The 17,995-nt window shown below is 48.4% G+C and overlaps 9 protein-coding genes across 9 annotated transcripts; 5 read left to right on the top strand and 4 right to left on the bottom strand.

Annotated features, from left to right (window-relative positions):
- Positions 1–439: 439 nt before the first annotated feature.
- Positions 440–1,378, top strand: PtrM4_133550 (uncharacterized protein; the record flags this gene model as incomplete). The annotated part of the gene is made up of 1 exon (XM_001941347.2): positions 440–1,378. The coding sequence occupies one exon, from the start codon at positions 440–442 to the stop codon at positions 1,376–1,378; it is 939 nt and encodes a 312-aa protein (XP_001941382.2).
- Positions 1,379–2,309: 931 nt separating this feature from the next.
- On the top strand, positions 2,310–3,533 carry PtrM4_133540 (Dioxygenase related to 2-nitropropane dioxygenase; the record flags this gene model as incomplete). Its single annotated transcript, XM_001941346.2, has 4 exons — positions 2,310–2,352; positions 2,403–2,485; positions 2,537–3,265; positions 3,315–3,533. The coding sequence occupies 4 exons, from the start codon at positions 2,310–2,312 to the stop codon at positions 3,531–3,533; spliced, it is 1,074 nt and encodes a 357-aa protein (XP_001941381.1).
- A 353-nt stretch (positions 3,534–3,886) lies between these two features.
- PtrM4_133530 (uncharacterized protein) lies at positions 3,887–4,379 on the top strand (the record flags this gene model as incomplete). The annotated part of the gene is made up of 3 exons (XM_066109135.1): positions 3,887–4,045; positions 4,103–4,262; positions 4,372–4,379. 3 exons carry the CDS (start codon positions 3,887–3,889, stop codon positions 4,377–4,379), a joined length of 327 nt encoding a protein of 108 aa, XP_065961127.1.
- A 381-nt stretch (positions 4,380–4,760) lies between these two features.
- PtrM4_133520 (uncharacterized protein) lies at positions 4,761–5,555 on the bottom strand (the record flags this gene model as incomplete). Its single annotated transcript, XM_066109134.1, has 1 exon — positions 4,761–5,555. The coding sequence occupies one exon, from the start codon at positions 5,553–5,555 to the stop codon at positions 4,761–4,763; it is 795 nt and encodes a 264-aa protein (XP_065961126.1).
- A 632-nt stretch (positions 5,556–6,187) lies between these two features.
- On the top strand, positions 6,188–7,095 carry PtrM4_133510 (TT-ORF1 domain containing protein; the record flags this gene model as incomplete). Its single annotated transcript, XM_066109133.1, has 3 exons — positions 6,188–6,463; positions 6,533–6,989; positions 7,088–7,095. The coding sequence occupies 3 exons, from the start codon at positions 6,188–6,190 to the stop codon at positions 7,093–7,095; spliced, it is 741 nt and encodes a 246-aa protein (XP_065961125.1).
- An 851-nt stretch (positions 7,096–7,946) lies between these two features.
- Positions 7,947–8,525, bottom strand: PtrM4_133500 (uncharacterized protein; the record flags this gene model as incomplete). The annotated part of the gene is made up of 2 exons (XM_066109132.1): positions 7,947–8,304; positions 8,353–8,525. The coding sequence occupies 2 exons, from the start codon at positions 8,523–8,525 to the stop codon at positions 7,947–7,949; spliced, it is 531 nt and encodes a 176-aa protein (XP_065961124.1).
- A 1,764-nt stretch (positions 8,526–10,289) lies between these two features.
- Positions 10,290–11,147, bottom strand: PtrM4_133490 (uncharacterized protein; the record flags this gene model as incomplete). The annotated part of the gene is made up of 1 exon (XM_001941344.2): positions 10,290–11,147. One exon carries the CDS (start codon positions 11,145–11,147, stop codon positions 10,290–10,292), a length of 858 nt encoding a protein of 285 aa, XP_001941379.2.
- Positions 11,148–13,909: 2,762 nt separating this feature from the next.
- Positions 13,910–16,441, top strand: PtrM4_133480 (Dimer-Tnp-hAT domain containing protein; the record flags this gene model as incomplete). Its single annotated transcript, XM_066109131.1, has 1 exon — positions 13,910–16,441. One exon carries the CDS (start codon positions 13,910–13,912, stop codon positions 16,439–16,441), a length of 2,532 nt encoding a protein of 843 aa, XP_065961123.1.
- An 80-nt stretch (positions 16,442–16,521) lies between these two features.
- Positions 16,522–17,932, bottom strand: PtrM4_133470 (Arp, Ankyrin repeat protein; the record flags this gene model as incomplete). The annotated part of the gene is made up of 2 exons (XM_066109130.1): positions 16,522–16,616; positions 16,669–17,932. The coding sequence occupies 2 exons, from the start codon at positions 17,930–17,932 to the stop codon at positions 16,522–16,524; spliced, it is 1,359 nt and encodes a 452-aa protein (XP_065961122.1).
- Positions 17,933–17,995: the final 63 nt, after the last annotated feature.

The following is a 17,995-nucleotide window of genomic DNA, read 5'->3' as shown; positions in this document are numbered from 1 at the left end:
TCCAAGGTTCGACCATTCCGCATCCAGGAGCTGAATCTACATATAGAACTGGACGTCGAAGTGAAGCGCACTGTAGGACCTGTCTTTTGAAGCTTACCGGAGACTCGACAGTGGAACACAAAGAACATTTGGAGGAGGCATTGTATTGGATGGCTACGACGTATTACAGTCACCTTCTTAGGTGTCCCATTAGTATCCGGATAAGGTTCGGGGTGTCTATATGCTAGAAGTATGTAAGGAAAGTAGCACAACGACACTCCTGAACAGAGGTAACGTAGATCATCTCGCATAGTCAAGTTACTATCCTAGTACCTTGCACTATGCACAGTGTAGTATTTACATTGTGAATATATGTGGGTAGAATGCTTTCAGCACACAATGAGCCTGTTCGAAAGAAGGAATAATATATAAGCTTTGTTCCCGGCACACATATTCAATCATGCAACTCACCAACCTCAACAACATCTCACAACATCAAACCATGTCGAAATCAACGGATACCACCGCAGCATCTCCAAGCGCAAACGAGCCGCCTGTACGCGCCAATATGTTCTTCACACACCTCAACCTCGACGTTCGCTGCATGATCTACGATCTACTCGAACTTCCCCCTGTCGGCAACACAAACATAGGCTTTATTCTCTCTTGCAAGCAAGCTTACACAGGGGCTGAGACTGCTGCTGTGCGCGGCTTCAATCGTTTGCTGAAGAAGACAGAAGCTGAGATGGTTGAGCTAGAGACAAATGGAGGTAGGGATGAGACCCCGGGAGCTCGACTCGATGTCTCTCTATATCCATCCACTTCCAAGTTCTCTGATCTTCGAAACCTCCGCATCGGAGTCTCTTGGCCAATCATCCAGCGGCCGGTCCTTGCCAAACAGCTGTTGGGGTGCCATTTGTCCAAGCTCACACTGGTCGCTATAGGCTCCGATCACCTACGGTGGGGCGACAATCGCGACTATGAGTTGCAGCCGATGGACAAGCATGACTTCTTTTTTGAGGTGCATAGGTTCTTCTGCCTCATAGCAATGCATGATTCGTGTCTATCTTGTGGTGGCTTCCCTTTCCGATTCAACCGCTACAAGGCGAAATGCATTGAGCTCATCTGGGGGAACCATTCAACCCAGACAACCCCGGATACGGTCTATCCCACTCACTTCGGTTTCCAGAACCATACTGCCAAGGAGAAGGCAGAAGGCCGCATGGTTGCCACTGTGACAGACTTTGTCGGTCATGAGCGTGGATCTGTTTTGCTGGAATATGATGGGCCTTGGAAAGTCACCTTTGATGACAACCAAAGCTATCAACTAATTTCGGATTCTTGGAGGAAGTTGTGGAATAACCTTCTGTATCGGGCTCAGCTGGTGTCGGACTATTGAGATTACGTGTTATCTGTCTGTTACGGAGACTATCTTCGGCTAGATTTGTCGAGACGCGGTGAGAGCCTTCACTAGTATTCACGGTGAATCAGGCTTCCCGTGCTCTGATTGGCCAGGCACTGATTAGTCAGCTGCTCCGTGCGCGCACCATAGATATTCTCCCTTCTCCCGTAGCTCCAATACAACAAGTTCACGCACGTTTTCTCCACCTTCATCAAGATTGCTGTTGATGCAATTAAGCCCTTGATGGCAACGATTATTATTATGGAGCAATATTTGTTTTAGCAACTTTTGAATTGAATAGTAGAACTGTACTTCTTGTTTTGTTTCTGACCACTATGTGACCACCCACAATCAGAGTGATTGACGACTAGGTAGTCAACTGGACCACCTAGTCACTCCAACTTGTACTGCATATGTGTTTTCGCCCCCTTGATTTCTACCTTTTACCGAAGCTGCTCTTTGTTCTTCAATTTTGATGATTGTTACCTAGACAAATGATGTTGCAAGGTTAACAAAGGGACCCGTTGATGCCAAGAGCATGTGACAGCACCCACGTGAAGCTTGGCAACTTCCGGAGGTATAGCCTCCCTTGCCGGCGGCCAAACCACACCAGTGCATTATACGATTATTCCTTGACGTAAAAACAGCGTCCGCACAAGCCGTGACAAGTGATGCAAAAAAGTGGAATCTGGGGAGCCGGTACATGACTAATCATCCAACGGCTTATACCCATGTTTGGTGTCGGGCAGGCCGAGATGCCGAGGCACATGTCTCCCCCACACGACTGCCATGGCTCAGCCAGCCGGCGCGACTGACGAAGGGTCGCGCGCGTGCAAGCGTCAGATATCTTCCCCGTGTTTGACGCTTAGCTGCGACTTGTACTCTTACACTCTCTTCAGATATAACCGTTGTTACTAAAGACGTCAAAATGCCTTTCAACACCGAGCTTACCAGGGCCCTCGGCATCAGAGGTTAGCTGAACAGTAGCATCAAGATAACTGGCGACTAACATGTGATGTAGTGCCTGTCGTCCAGGGTGGCATGCAATGGGTGGGCTACGCTGAGCTTGCTTCCGCTGTTAGCAACGCTGGAGGTCTTGGAATAGTACGCTTTCAACCCACGTTTGAACCAAGCAGCTTCTGATGACGACGATAGTTGACCGCCCTTACTCAACCGACGCCTGAAGACCTCCGGAAAGAGATTCGACGATGCCGTACCATGACGAACAAGCCCTTTGGCGTCAACCTGACTCTTTTGCCCGCCATGGTGCCCCCGGACTATGCGGCGTACGCGCGCGTCATTATCGAGGAGAAGGTTAACATCGTCGAAACAGCGGGAAACAGCCCGGGACCAGTCATCAAACAACTGAAGGCTGTCGGTACAATTATCCTGCACAAATGCACAACCATCAGACACGCGCAGTCAGCTGTGAAGCTTGGTGTTGACTTTTTGTCCATTGACGGCTTTGAATGCGCCGGACATGTTGGTGAGACGGATATCACCAACTTCATTCTGCTCAGCAAGGCCCGGCAAACGCTTGGTGTCCCTTTTATCGCTTCAGGAGGCTTTGCCGATGGTCAGGGTTTGGCTGCTGCGCTTGCTCTTGGAGCCTGCGGTATCAACATGGGAACCAGGTTCATGTGCACAGTCGAGGCGCCCATCCACAACAACATCAAGCAAGCCATAGTTGACGCGCAAGAAACCGACACAACGCTCGTGCTTAGACGATGGAAGAACACGTCGCGTCTTTTCGCCAACAAGGTTGCGCTTAAAGCTGTCGAGGTCGAGAAGACCAGTACAACAGGCAAATTTGAAGAGGTAGCCGAGTACGTCAGCGGCAAGCGGGGCCGACAGGTGTTCCAGAACGGTGACCCAGATTTTGGAGTAAGTTGCGCACAACCCCTTGCATAGTGACAGTAACTGATGAGCCTAGGTCTGGACTGCTGGTCAAGTCATCGGACTAATCCACGATATTCCCACCAACGAAGAGCTCCTCAAGCGCATCGAACGCGAGGCTTTCGAGACAATGAAGCAATCGCAGTCGCTTTACGTTAGCGAGGGCGAGCAGCCGGTTGCTGAGGGAGCTACAATTGATAAGAAGTCAAACAACCCGCAAGCTGAGGTCTGGGGCATTGGCAAGAGTAAGCTATAGACTTGGGTGCATTATAGACCATTTGCATAGAATCAAGGCTGTACATTTTGGATTCTATTATGCTTGTGTGAGGCCAAAATGTGTCATCTGGGCTAGACTGGTGAACGTACGTCTTATTAGGGAGTATACATGATAGATTATATAGATCCTGTGTGAACAGCAGTGCTCTACGCGTGGTATTCGTGTCATACTAAATACCTTTGCCCCAGTGAATTACCCACTTCTTCGGTCAGAATGACGTTGAATCGATGAAACACCATTCAGTATAATCAAACCCTTCCCAGAATTCCAAGAACAACAACCACCTCCTCAGCTTTAATACGACTATCTACAACCCGCACCAAACCACCACAATGTCCTCCCTCACCACCCAAGAATCCTCAAACACCCAGCCCCCAAACCCAGCCAACCCCGGCTCCTCACAAAAAGACACTTCCAAAGGCGACCCCAGCGTACCATTCAAAACGGGCGTTTCAACAACTCCCTCTGGCTTGAGTAACTCGGTCGATAAGGTAGAACTTCTTCCCTCTCCCAACCCCACATCCCAACTCGCTCCTAACCCCCCACAGACCTCCTACGGCCAACAAAACACATGCGGTACTTCGGAGCAGCGCCGCGGAGAGGACATTACACAGAATACGAGACAAGAGTATGAGGGAACGGGTAGTTTGGGCATGAAGACGGGAAGTGAGAGTTTGATTGATAGTGTGGAGAGGAGTGTGCGTGGAGGTGATGGGGAGGGGGGGAGGGAGAGAGGGGGCGGATGTTGGACCGGTTGGTGTTGGGGGATATTGGTGTAGATAGGGTATCATGTGCTGGGGAGAAAGGGAAATTTTAGAACTATAATTTTGGGGTCATGTGTCTATTTCACATGTACAGTCGGCTTTTTCTCAGCAAACACTTCACCTATATAGGTAATGTTCTTGTAGATAGATCTCAATTATCATCTCACTTTCATGTTCATCTCCTTTCCAAAATTCTATCCTTAACCAGTATATCATTGTAACACATGGAACTAGCGAGAAAAAACTTCTAAAAACTTTTGGTGGTATCTATTGTAATATACGGGACTAGCTGAAAAACTTGTGTATCAAAAAAGACAAAGCAAAGCCGGTACTATCCTCAACTGGGATCCAACAAGTGCGTAAAACAAGAACCAGAGCAAACTTGCCTTTTAGCCACAACAAACCAATAGTACCACCTCGAACCTCATCTACCCAGTCAGCATTAAACATCGCGCAGGTAGAATAACATATTCAAACTCGCCTCCATCTGTCCCGGTCCAGTCTCGGCTTTATGCTCAAACAGCGCAACCCTATCAACAACCTTGTGGCCAAGTTGTTCGCGATGCTGTGCAAGAAACCAAGCAATGCCCGATCCATTGGGTGTGCCCAACAGAGCCATGCATTCGTCAGAGCTGTCAGGAAAAACCGCCCCAGGCCAGGTATGATACTGAGGCAAATCCCTAATAATATGCCCCGCAATATGCAATGTATTGGCGTTCTGGATATCTTCTCGCAAAATGTAATTGAGGCTGCGGACTCCCTGCTCGTCTTGGTGCATAGATGCCCACTGAAGGAAGGCAGCGTCGGACCAATGCGCTAAAGACGGTCGGGACACACAAGCAGCTCGATCGGTGTGGGAAGGGGCGTAGTTGGAGCAGGCCTTGAGTATACCCGCTTGCGCATGAATCTCAGACAGAAATTGTGCGCCTTCGAGTTTCCCAGCCGTACCACCGACGATGAGAGGAGTGAAGTAGTCATGTGAGATGCAGACGAAGTCCTCTGCGCGTAGATGTGGGGCTAGCTTGCTAATGAGTAGGCTGTTCATGGTACTTGGTTCCTCCATATTGTCCCGCCACTCCACATAACCCTGGGCGACTAGGTCGCTGTGAGAGATCCAGGGGCTTTGATCGATTTTCGAAGTGGGCCGGTGCATAAGCTCTAGGAGACGTCTACCTTTAGCAATTGCTGCCAGGTAGGCGACGCAGTCTGTCTCATGTTTGGAGTTGTTAGCACCCATCGTGTATGAATTGAGTTGTACTGTCCTGCTGTACTACTCAATTGTTCTGGCTGCTGAGACAAGGGGGGGAATTATTCTTAAATTTATGTAAGTGAAGTCATGGTGTTGTTGTGGGTATAGTGAATTAAAGATGCGATATTTCTAACACTGTTTAGATCATTGTATAGCGGCTTCGTCGCTCAGCTATTACAGTGAATGTATTTGATTAGCTAGAAGGTCAAACACAGAATACTTTCATGAGGAATAGCTATACTTACAGTAAGTGTGCGAGAGATTCAGGCGATACTTGAATCAGGTGGACTATCACCGTTAATGACGACTGTTGCGGCGCCTACAGCACTGAGCAACCAAGTGAACACCTGGGCAGCTGAGCGTGAGGAAGCGTAGGACCTGAAAGGCGAGTGGTGGCTATAAGTCTCTCTGACGATCCAGAGGTGCATTTTGGGGTCGCTTTTCTGCGAGGTAGACCCCTAGCTTGGAAAATGGTCGCCTACGCCCATGTGGTGACAGTGAAAGCAAACTCGAAGATGCCAACTCCCCGCACTCCTGTACCCCCATACCATATATATTCAAATCTTTCTCCACAGACACGCTCGTCGATCCATCCACTCCACTCAATTCCACAACCCACCATGACCAACGATCAACTGTACCAAACGGCAGTAGAGAAGGGCATCAAGCTCTTGGAATACTTTACCAACACCATCCCAATCCCGCAAAGCCAGTTCACGGACCCCGAAGACCTGTACGATGAAGGACATGTCGCAAGCGACGAATACCTCTTCGTAGACGTGGAGCGCCTCTCGACTCCATTCCGCGACCTCGGTACCAACAGCGTGATGGATCACGAAGGCGGAAAAAATATTCTGGTCCACCACGTGTACGATCAAGGCTTCGAAAACGACATAGTAAGTAACTTAGCAATCTCTCCCCTCACACTAACAATCACGCTAACAATCACGCTAACAATCACGCAGCGGATACGCCCGTATTTTGCACAAATCTGCAATCCTGAGGCGGGAATCCTAGTCGCAGAAGGCAACCTGACCGTGCCTGTGGCCGCCATCTTCGAAGACCTATTTATCGAAATTCTCCTGCTGCAACACTGGTTAGATATCGCGTTCTTGCAGTACCTGTCGACGTTCCCTTCGCCACCGCCTCAGCCCCTACCGCTGAAATACATCTTCCAGCTTACCATAATGAACGAGACAACGTGTGAGATACTGAAGAGCGTCATCGCTAAACAAGACGCGGAAGAATGCGGATCATGGCCTGGTCTCACATTCGATATTGACAGTGAGGAGGGCCGGGCGATTCTTGGTTCGCCGAATGGAGCCGGCGTAGCATGGATGTTATTACAACATAGGCTGCAGCTAGGTGAGAAGCAGATTGAGAAGGTTACGGTGTTTTATGCGACAGACCAAGGCGACCTGTGTAAGTGGCCTAGTTTGCTATTTTGGGTCGTATAGGTCGAGGACGAAGGTGGTGTGTCATGTACAATCGTGTAGTATGTACCGATTGAGTAGGTGAAGACAGTTGATGAATACGAGATACCCAATCAAACTATATTGTCCATGATATTGTGGTGTAGTAGTTTGTCACGTGTTCGGCGTTAGGTAATCGGCGCTAGGGTTGAGTATTTTAGGGCAACTTCGCGAGGAGAAGCTCGATATCATCTTATCGTACACCATTCTTAATACTACCGATTGTTACTCGGATACCTTCTTGTTCTCTACTCTCTACCGATTGCGGGTCGGTAGCCTCTCTTCTGACTATTGAGACTATCCCTCTACCACAATATACATGTGATCAGTGAGATAAGGCGTGTTAAACGTTGTGGAAGGTGGCCCTAAAGGCCTGTTGTGTCGTAGCTCCTTCTGCACTCAATAAGATCTGTGCCTAGGTATCTCGGAGACTGTAGTGGCATGGGTTTGAATTAAATATCTAACAGCTATGTCGACCCCAGCTTGTAGACTCTCTCCAGTCGTGTTGTGGCCAGCGTGGCGTAACTACCTAGGTACCTAGGTAGCGCATACGCCATGCTTTCCGCGTCTTTTTCTTCCACCATCGTTCCTTTTGATGATCAGCGCAACCCTTTTCGGCGCTGTCATGATACTATTAGGAGCAGCAACCTTCTCGAACACAATGCGACGGTTTTGGTGAACTTTGACTTACTGTCTCCCTCGCGCATGGCGCACGAGGTCGTTCGCGTAAAGTAAATTGCGATTGGAACCTCAATTAGTGGTATTCTGAATGTCATGTCAGTTGGCCGGCGTGGATTGTTGCAATCAGCGAAAGGTGTTTAGTGGATTGGGTGCGAAAATGTATCAAGAGCTGCGCTGACAGACAGACATGACCACAGGATACAGGAGAAAATCTGATATTGTATATCTAGTACTGCTTTGTATTCAGAGGTTCAACGACGATGTATTCCATCTTTTCAACTATCTTTTGCTCCTTTTCCAACTTCTTCTCCTGCCTTTCATTGGCCTTCGCGTCTTTCAACTCAGTGTCTGGCTCGGGCCAAAAGTGAGAGCCATAGATTGATTCCCTACTGGATTCTGGGTTATGAACACCATCTTCCCTCTTCTTGATCTTCCGCTGGATCTGTTTCGCAGCCATCTTATCGAGGGAGTCACGTAGCTCAATCGGCGGTGGGACGTTGAAGGTCATTGATGCGGTGTAGGGCTTGAGAGCTTCTATCCGGCGGTACCCTCCAGCTACAGGCACCGTACTATTTCTCGGAGGTCTTTTTAGAGTCAGCAATATATGCATGCGACTGATTGAACATACTAACGCGAGTGGAGGCATATTTGGATCAAGTGACAACCTCTCTACCAACTCCTTGTCCTCGTAAATCGAAGCTTTCAGGCCGCGAGGCGCAAAGTACGTCTCGTTCACTATTTCCAAAAACCGGCGCGTACGCGACTTAGTCATAGCAGCCGTACCGACTCCAGCTGCGACGTTCATACTGAAGCCTGCGAAGACCATCCAGTGATACGGGCTACGATTACTGTCAGCGATGATCAAAAAATGAGAAGAATATGTTGCCTACACCAGACTCACAACAAGTCCCGCCGCATCCAGTGCCTGAAGCGCACAGTCCGCAACAATCAATTAAGTGGGTCCTAGAAGGTTCAGATTGGATTGATTGATTACCGCTTTAAGCCTAGTAGTTACCTATAGGAGTTTAAGCCCTACCTAGATAGGTAAGTGGGTCTAGGAGAGTGACCGGATTGAATTGATTGTTGCGGAGTCTACTGAAGCGCCACAGGTGGGGCCTGAGCAAGACTTAGGTTGTCTATGAAAGCAACAAAGTCCTCCTCATGGATATCCAGCGATCGCAGCTCGGGACTATACGCTCGTATGAATGGTGGTGGTGTTCTTAGTAAATGATTCGCGTCAAGTCTGGGTATTACAACGGGCCGCTATCTGGAGTAAGTAAAATATTTCAGGTCGTGCTACTAGGACGCGAATTACCTGAAGAACTGGCAACATTTCTCGCGGTATCCTTGGTGCTCTGGGAATCCAAGTGATTGCTCGTTGTAGGAATGCGCTGTCCGATGATGCCATATCTTCGGGTGATAGGGCGACATTGTGTTCTCGAGTTGAACAATCAAGGATATCAGTTGATTGTTGCCATGCATCATGGCCTTGTGATGAATAATGTGGCATCTCAAAGAAATGACTTTGGTAAGGAGGAGGATTCACGGGCTGCGTTGTAATGTCTTGACGGTACTGGATTGTGTAATGACCTCTATACTGCAGAACAGCCCAACTATATGTATCTCTATGCTGAGCGATTAATCCAAACCCACCTCATGAAAGAAATGGCAAATATCTCAAAACAGCCCATTTCTCGAGCCTCAGCCACATGCCCTTGCGCGCAAATTAGAAGTGCTACTGGGCTATGTAAAAGCTGGGATATCGCGAGAGTAATTTAGAGCTGTATCTGGCTAGCTCTTATTGTCCACAATGGTAGTCCGGTCCCAAGGAATCCGAAAATCCGAGCAAATATCAGCACAGTAAGACAGAGCCAGGTTTGTTGTGGAGATTCCGGCTCTGTTTGGTTGACTTCTCCAGGTTACTAACGCTGTTCGGACTAGCTCAACAGGTCCGTGTTTCTCGGATTCCTGCTTCGGGTCCGATTCTCGAATTCCTGCTTCGGGTCCGATTCTCGAATTCCTGCTTCGGGTCCGATTCTCGAATCCTGCCGATCTTGTCGTCGTGGGCACATTGCATTGCAGTGAATATCAGGCCTCTGAATGGCCATGCTGGATATGTGTCAGTCCCGATAACTAGTTTCTTTCCGTGCTCAAACAAAGGTAGTCCAGGGACCACATTAGTATGACGTTCCTTCCCATGGAGATAAACAACAGCATCCACATGTCGGATTCACAGTTATTTTGGCTCCTAGTTCACTAATTTCAGTACATATTTATAATCACGAAGCTCAAATAGTTTTAAGGGATGGTGTTTATTGGTACTGTAATTCAGACCCTATCCAGATATACATCTAGACGGTCTTCAGATACCTGCACGTCTCCTACAATGCTGTTTCTCGAAGTCTCGGTTGTAAAGTCTGGCGAGAGACTCACAACCAGCCTTGAACATTCACAGTTCATCCAAGATCGCCCACAATTCAAGATATCCCTATGACCGCTTGTCATAACCTAAGATACCTCCCCTGTAACAGTGGTCCTGCAGCAGATCCACCTAGACCTCAACTTCTACCTAGGTAGGTCGAGGCGGTGAAAACACAGAGTTCTCGAGATCAATACCCCAGCACTTTCCAGTCTTGCCATCAACCGTGTACACCGCGTTCAACTCTTGCAACTGATTCCTAAGTCGCTGTCGAAATTTAGGAATCACACCTGTCCAAGTGCGTTGAGAGAACAGTTGTTCAAGGTGTTGGCACTGCTCTGGGTTGTAAGATAGAGTCGTTGTCTCAAATAGAATCAGCTTCTTGACTCGACTAGCGGCGCTCAAACATCCATGCGGCTCCTGGGTGATGATTTTGAAAACGTCTAGAAGAGATCGCCATCCAAGCTGTGGAACTTTATTGCTTTCCTTGAGGTCGTAAGTGTAAAGGGTGATTGAGTCGAGTGGAAGCTCAAAGATTTGGCGTAATTGAATACCGATGCCCCAGAGGTGGGCTTCCGGCAGTCTCGGCTCCGTTGTGAGCGTGGCGGCCACGTCCTCGCATGTGAACATGCTGGCCAGCTCAAGGGCGTGAGTGGGAATATAAACGGTGAGTCGGGGGAGAGGTTCGAGGTAGAGGTAGTTCTGTGGGGCCTTGAACCGAACAGGTCTTCCATGCTTGGACTTGAGGGCATCGCATGCGTTCTTGACCTTGAGTATAGTCTCGATATGTTCGATCATAGGTGACATCTCCACATAGGTGGTGCGGCATGCTAGCAAGAGAGCAGCAATATCCGATGTTTGGCCTCGAGAGAGCGTATTATCAAGAAGATAACGGTACACTTCGACTCGCATCTCCAATGGCAGACCGAGAAAACCCTGAGTTTGAGGGACAGGAGACAAGTTCTGATCAAGCTCCTTAGAGCGCTCTTCCCGGTGAGGATCAGCCATACTGAGTTAGTGGTTGAAAGGTTTCTGTTACCCAGGGGTGTGGGTGCTGAGTGAGGTCGGTGGGAAGAAAAACACGGGTACCTAGGTAGAACAGGAAAGGCGCCAAGTGGTCAGAGCTTCACTGAGCGACTCAGCCGTGCTGCTGTGTTACGGCACTATTAGAAGTGAAAGTTGCTGCACAATGTTGTAGGCATGTATTGTTAGTGAATACCGCTGCCCTGTGTAAGACTTTCACCTCCTGAATCTCGAACAAGAACCGGACTTCACTTAAGTCCGCAAGTCTTCACTAGGGTCTATATCTTAATCTGAAATAAGCTCAATTTTGCGTGAAAGCTTAGCATACTCAATCGAATTGGGGTAGTGATCTTCAAAATTACCGTTCCTAAATGATATCCAACTATGACAGGGAACGACTTCGATATTGTCAACTACTATCACGTCTTTTACAGAGTTCACGCCTGGGCAACAATGTCTGCCTGGGTAACAGAAACCATTCTAAGTAATGCACAATAAGTATGGTAAGATCATTACGCTATATCCTGTTCGTAACGTTTTCACAACCAAATCTAATCAAAGTGCGAGATTTCTATGTCATTGTCACTATCCCCAAATTAACTCGGAACTTGCTGCTCAGGACACCTGGACAGGCCTCGCGCTCGAGGACAACTCGTCTTACTGAAACCAAAGAAGCTAAGCCGAGACCTATGTTAAGCATTTTCAAAGACATATAATTAAAAAAGTGATTAGTCTATGTGTCATGATGAGGGATACAAGGTGCGTGGTTGACGCTAGGTCCCTATGTTTGGATATCAAGGCTGTTACACAGTGAACTGTCTAAACCCTCCTGGAATCTCACATATTTGGAATCCTCAAATGTGCTGTTTCTCCCCTTCATGCATCCAACTTGTGTCCCTCCGGCTTTTCGGGTCTTCTCCTCCTCTCGAATACAACATCACAGTAACCCTTTCTCTTCTTTCTTTCCAAGTTTTTTTCGAGTGAAGAATCGACCGCTTGATGTGTTCCAATATTCTTTCCGGCTTCTTCTACTTTGTGTATAATTCTGTTCGGTGTCCAGCTTTTTTCACTTCCACGAGTACAAAAGAGTGTAATTGGCTATCCTTGGGCAAGGAAATGCAGTAATGTTTCAGAACTCTCTGGAAATCCTCATAAACATTATCAGAAATCTGCTCCAAGTTGCGGCCGCCAAAGATCCTTAGTACAAAGCGATCTGATCTGAGTGACTCTAGTACTGGGTAAGTGTAATTCTCAATTTCTCTGACTACGTCATTTACTAGCGGAGGGTAACCATCGAAGTCCCAATTATTTTTGTGACTCACCAGAGTCAAGCTTGACAGTGGTAGTCCAAAGACTGGGATAAGGATATTGTGCAGATGTTCGTTTGACAAGCGGTTCGAAATGAACCATTCGTTTTGGAATCCCTTCATCATTAACGGAATCTTGATCGTCAAATCTCGAATACCTTTTCGCAAACTAGAATCTTGACATAAGTAAAAACGAAGCTGTCTACGCGAATACGGGGTTGTTTTACGAATTGATGGTGGACGAGGCATTCGTTCTATTGGAACAGAACGATGAAATTGTTCTTCGCACCTCCACCTCCATACAGCTCTCAGCAAGCGTCAAGCTTTCCAGAGGCACTCTTTGTTAATCTCCACGTAAATCACCCGAAGATCAGAAGCTCTGTCATCAGCAAGGCATTCTACAACGAGGTGTTCGTAGATCTGAAACCTTAATTCAGTGGGTAGATCCAAAAATCTAAATTCCGACATTGTACCAACAAAAGGTCAGATGAGTGATTGTGTAGTAGAAAGGATTGCGGTGTTGATGGATCTGAGTTAGGAGAGACTGTGCAGAAAATAAAGGTTCTTATAGAGTAAGACTGAACTGTCGGCCATAGGGCTTATCCCTTGGCTCCTCCTTAGGCAACCAGGCAGCCACCCATCTACCCGCTAGTACCTTTACGGCCTAGCTCCTTCACTCCATCTTCCCACTGCGCATATAGACCTCTTTCCAACAGCTCTAATACGACATGATTCTCCCCAACCTTGACGCTTGGCATGAACATTATCCTGCTTGTCTACCACTAAGCAAATACCCGACTCGATTGCTAGCAAGCGCTCCTGTCACGCGCAGATATCTCACAGCAAATCCATTGAATGACAATCTGTATTTAACTAATCGCGAAGAGCTCCATCGGCGTCTCTACAAGGCTTTTTTGCACTCCACTGATACATCTTTCAATACAAATTGGAATCCGTAGTGCCCCGTAAACTCATTAATGAAATCCCCAATCCAGCTGCATGTGCCACAAGCATACTTGTCAACGAGCGAGCCGGCTCGCTCAGCTCGCTCGGCTTGGACGTTTTGACCAAGCCGAATGAGCTGAGCGCGCAGTGCGCGCTTGCAAGCCGAGCGAGCTTAGGGATAGGCGCTCGCTCAGTCAGCTTGCTTAGCTTGGTTGGATGGGGCGGTTGGAAACTTGGGGCTGAAGGACTTGGTGGAGGGGCAATCTCACGATGATTTTTAGGTGTAGTGCGTAAGTTCGAAACCTAGTTATAACCTAAAATACACTCTTTTTTGCTATATTTCTAGCAAATAAGCTACTAAATTTCCGGCTAACGGCCTGGCAACAATATTCTCCTTCTGCGACACTTCACTTACTACTTATCACCCACCACACTCACCTATACTCCATCAACGCGTCTCTATTTGCAGCTATTATCTACCTCGCCGTTGCTATAATGCCAGCAAAAAGAACACGCGTTAATGCTCTAGAAATCGCGACAACTTCGAAGCGCCCTAGAGTCGCAGCGCGTCATCGCGGGACTGCCAGCCAACCTGTGCTAGTCGATACTCGGCCATTCTCACCATCTCCACCTCCTCCACCGCTGTCGCCGCGTCAAGCTCTCGTCGCCGCGCCACAAGCACCAAATTTTGAAGCGACCCTCCGAGAGTCGCGCGCCGAAGAGACAATCATCCCACCACCTGAGGGCAGCGAGCATGCCACTGTTGCAGCTTCAGGAGCAGCTAGCGAGGCTGTCGACGAGGGTTTCGTATGGGTAGAGGACAAATACGACGGCTTTAATTGGAGTCGCTACCCAAAGCACTGCAAGCCGCCCACATCACTTTCGAACCGAGCAAGCTGGGTATACAGCCATGGCTATCGCATCGCCTTGCGCAGCAACGTCGCAAAAGTCACGTGGATCTGCCACTATTGCTATAAGCACAAGTTCACTACTGTTGGCCGTGGCATACATGACGTCTCGCAGTCTCCATCAGCGCCAGCACGTCATCTCGGAGAAGACAAGAAAGGTCATGGCTTGAAGCCTCCAAGTAAGCGCACTACCGTCGCTCCTCGGAAAGAAACTCTCCTCGAACGCGCCCTTCAGAAGGGCTGCTCTCAGGCTGTTGCCAACGAGCTTACCAACTTCAATATACAAGAGTTTAGGCTTGCGGCCGTCACCTGGCTCGTCGAAAACAACCTCCCACTCTCACAATTCGAATCATCGTCTTTTCGCAATATGATACAATTAGCTAGCGTAGAGGCAGAACGAGCCCTGTGGGCATCTTATAACAGCGTCTCACGATACGTTATACGCCTGTACAACTACCTGTTACTAAAGGTTGTCGCAAGCCTTTCAGAATCAATGAGCAAAGTCCATATAAGCTTTGACGGATGGACGACAAAAGGTGGCAAGCGCGGTTACTTAGGTATCGTCGCCCACTACGTTGATAGCTCTGGCGAGCTCAGGGACTTGCCTATTGCGCTCCCACAACTGACAGGTGCCCACACCGGCGAGGCTATGGCTGAGGTCGTGATGGCAATATTCAAGCAGTTCGAAATCACTGTGGGCAAGCTCGGTTACTTCGTCCTCGACAACGCACATAACAACAACACCACGATCAACACTCTCGCCTTGCAGATGGGCTTCAGCGCTACTGAGCGTCGCCTTCGCTGCGGTCCTCATACGCTTAATCTCATTGGCCAGATGCTACTCTGGGGTGAGGAGAAAGAGTCCTACGACAACGAGGAGACTGAGCGCGTGAACGAAGCTGAGAACATGGCTACTTGGCGAGGCGATGGACCATTAGGAGTGCTTCTCGCGGTTATCAACTACATCAAAACACCACAACAGTACGCTCTTTTTGAGAAGTATCAGAAGCTCGCTATTAGGGACCAGCCTGTCAACGCGCCAACAGAACAGCACAAAATCAAGGAGCCCGTCAAGCCAGTTGTTACTCGCTGGAACTCTTACGTTTCGTGTTTTGAGCGCGCTGTTGAGTTGCAATTAGCGGTTAATGGGTACGCCAACTACCATATTCAGAAGATTGAAACTGAAGACGCGTACGCCCGAAGTCGTAACAACAAGCTGCCTGCAGCGCCGGATTGGATGAGGTCTGATGGGATCAATGCCCATGACTGGCAGGTGATTGCTGAGTATATTGATGTGCTCAGGCCACTGAAACAAGCTACAAAACGGCTTGAAGGCCGCGGCAAAAGCGGTGCTTTTGGAGCAATCGCTGAGGTTATTCCAGTATTTGAATACTTACTTGGAGTCTATGAGGACCGCTTGCAAAGCTATGAAGACGTCATTCACGATGAGCATACAGAGTCACCCGAAGACCACCTTGCTATCAACCTCCGCGCTGCCCTAGTTAAAGCCCGCGAGTACTACAACAAGCTCGACCTCTCGCCAGCTTACTATGCTGCTACAATCCTTCATCCTCGCTACAAAAGCTACCTTGACGCAGCGTGGGCGGATAAGCCTGATTGGCTAGAGAGCAGCAACCGCAAGTTTCAACATTTGTGGGCGGAGTACAAAAGCTTACCGAAGCCGCGCTTACGCCCCAAAGTCAGGCACAATGATATAGACGACGCTATCAACAGCTTTATTGAGCCTGCAGGGCTTACGGAGAACGAGGAGGATGAATATGAGGCTTGGAAACGCAGCGAACCGATCGCTAGCGAGGGCGTCGACCCTATAAAATACTGGGTAGGACTCCGCGATCGCTACCCCAGCCTTAGCAAATTTGCTATCGACATGCTATCAATCCCAGGCTCAAGCTGTGAGTGTGAGCGCTTATTCAGCGAGCTGGGTGACCTCCTCGAGCCCCGTCGGCGCAGCATTTCTCCGCAACTTCTAGCAGCAATACAGTGCGATCGACGATGGATAAGAGCTGGATTTGGCAGTGGTGAGGTGCCTGTAAAGGAGGCTATCAGCGATGAGGAGATGGACGCGAAATACGGTGTACATAAGTGGGATATTAACTGAGAAACTCAACACCAAGGTTTCTATATAACTTTCCTAATCGGGACTGAGCCCATCAAGCCGAGCGAGCTGACAGCCCTGTTTCAGCCAATCCGAGCGAGCCGAGCGAGCTGCTGGCCTCCGCTCAATTGGCTGAGCAAGCCAATTGGCTGAGCTCGCTCAGCTTGCTCATTGACATCTGTGGCCACAAGGTTTTTGACTCACGAATATTTCAATCTTTCCGTACTTACTGCTATCTTTATCTGGCTTCTTGCCCTTGAGTTGTTTGAAGTCTGATTGGGATAGATCTTGACTTGTCAGAAAATGGTCCATGTAGAACGCAATCAGTTGTGGCTCAGCATGTTTGAACCAGCTTTGGTCCTCCCTAAGTTGTGCCCTTTCAAATCCTAATAGCTTGAATAGATTGTAGGCTCGTGGCGCAAAGACGTTGCTTGAGATGAAGTTGTTCAAACCAGAATGTGTCCCGTTCTTTGCAAAGTAATGCTTGCCATCCAATTCCATGTATGATATTGTCGGTTTGAGACGTTTGCCATTCCAAAAGCTCAATTGAATGCGGAATGTTTTTGTAAAGTCGATTTGAGTTTCATTGCCTAGCTCGAGCTCGCGAAATCGAATGGGTTTTTCTGCATTTCGTCCGGTCAAGTTATCGATTTGGACTCTTGCCTGTTTTAGTTCATGTACTTTGGTACTGAGTTCTTCTTGAATCTTTCCATTCGCGACCCGGCTAGCATTTAGCTCTTCTTCCAACTTCTTTATCTTATCCTCAGCCTCGCTAAGTCTTTCTTGTACCTGAATAATATTCCTTCGACGTACTTCCAACAACCGCTCCACGATACGCCTGCGATTTATCTTATCCAACCATGGTCTTTCTACATGGCTCTGGTTGTACGCAGAAAATCTTTCCACGCTCCGCTTGTCATTTTCAGAAGCCATGTCAATCGCTTTGAGGCCTAAATTATCTCCAAGTTCAATGTTTGTTGGGATGTCATGTTTCAGGAGGACTTCCACAGCTCCCTGCCGTCCCCAGAGCGACGCCTGCATGAGTGCAGTTCTGCCTGCACGGTTCTTAGCGTTGGCATCTGCGCCCGCCTCGAGTAGAAGTTCCATTATCGCTGTAGATGCTCCGCCGGGAGGGGATGCGCTTGAAGCAATTATGAGGGCGGTATTGCCGCTCTCGTCTCTTCCGTGCGTGAGAAGGCTGGATTGCTCCGCATCTTGCAGATATTCTTTCACTTCTTTATAGTCTCCTGTCTGGCATGCCAGCCATAATTTGCTCTTCCAAATCGGCTCAGGTGTAGTTTTGTGCTCTGCTATCTTCTCTTGTAACTCTTCTCCTGTGTTCGCATCCGCTTCGTCCTCAATGTTCAGCTGCGAAATGTCCGGAATATTATCATCGATTTCCGAATCTTTTCTGGTCATTGCGTCCATGCATGAAGACAGGTGAGTCTCCGTACCAATATCGGTTATTGAGTCTTTTCTGGTAATTGCGCCCATGTTTGACGACCTATAAATCCTCGTAGTATCGTCGGTCATCGAGTTTTTTCTGCTCATTTTGCT

The sequence above is a fragment of the Pyrenophora tritici-repentis genome, chromosome 7, assembly GCF_003171515.1.
Source record: "Pyrenophora tritici-repentis strain M4 chromosome 7, whole genome shotgun sequence".
Taxonomy (NCBI): domain Eukaryota; kingdom Fungi; phylum Ascomycota; class Dothideomycetes; order Pleosporales; family Pleosporaceae; genus Pyrenophora; species Pyrenophora tritici-repentis.
This window is presented reverse-complemented; position numbering and strand designations above follow the sequence as displayed.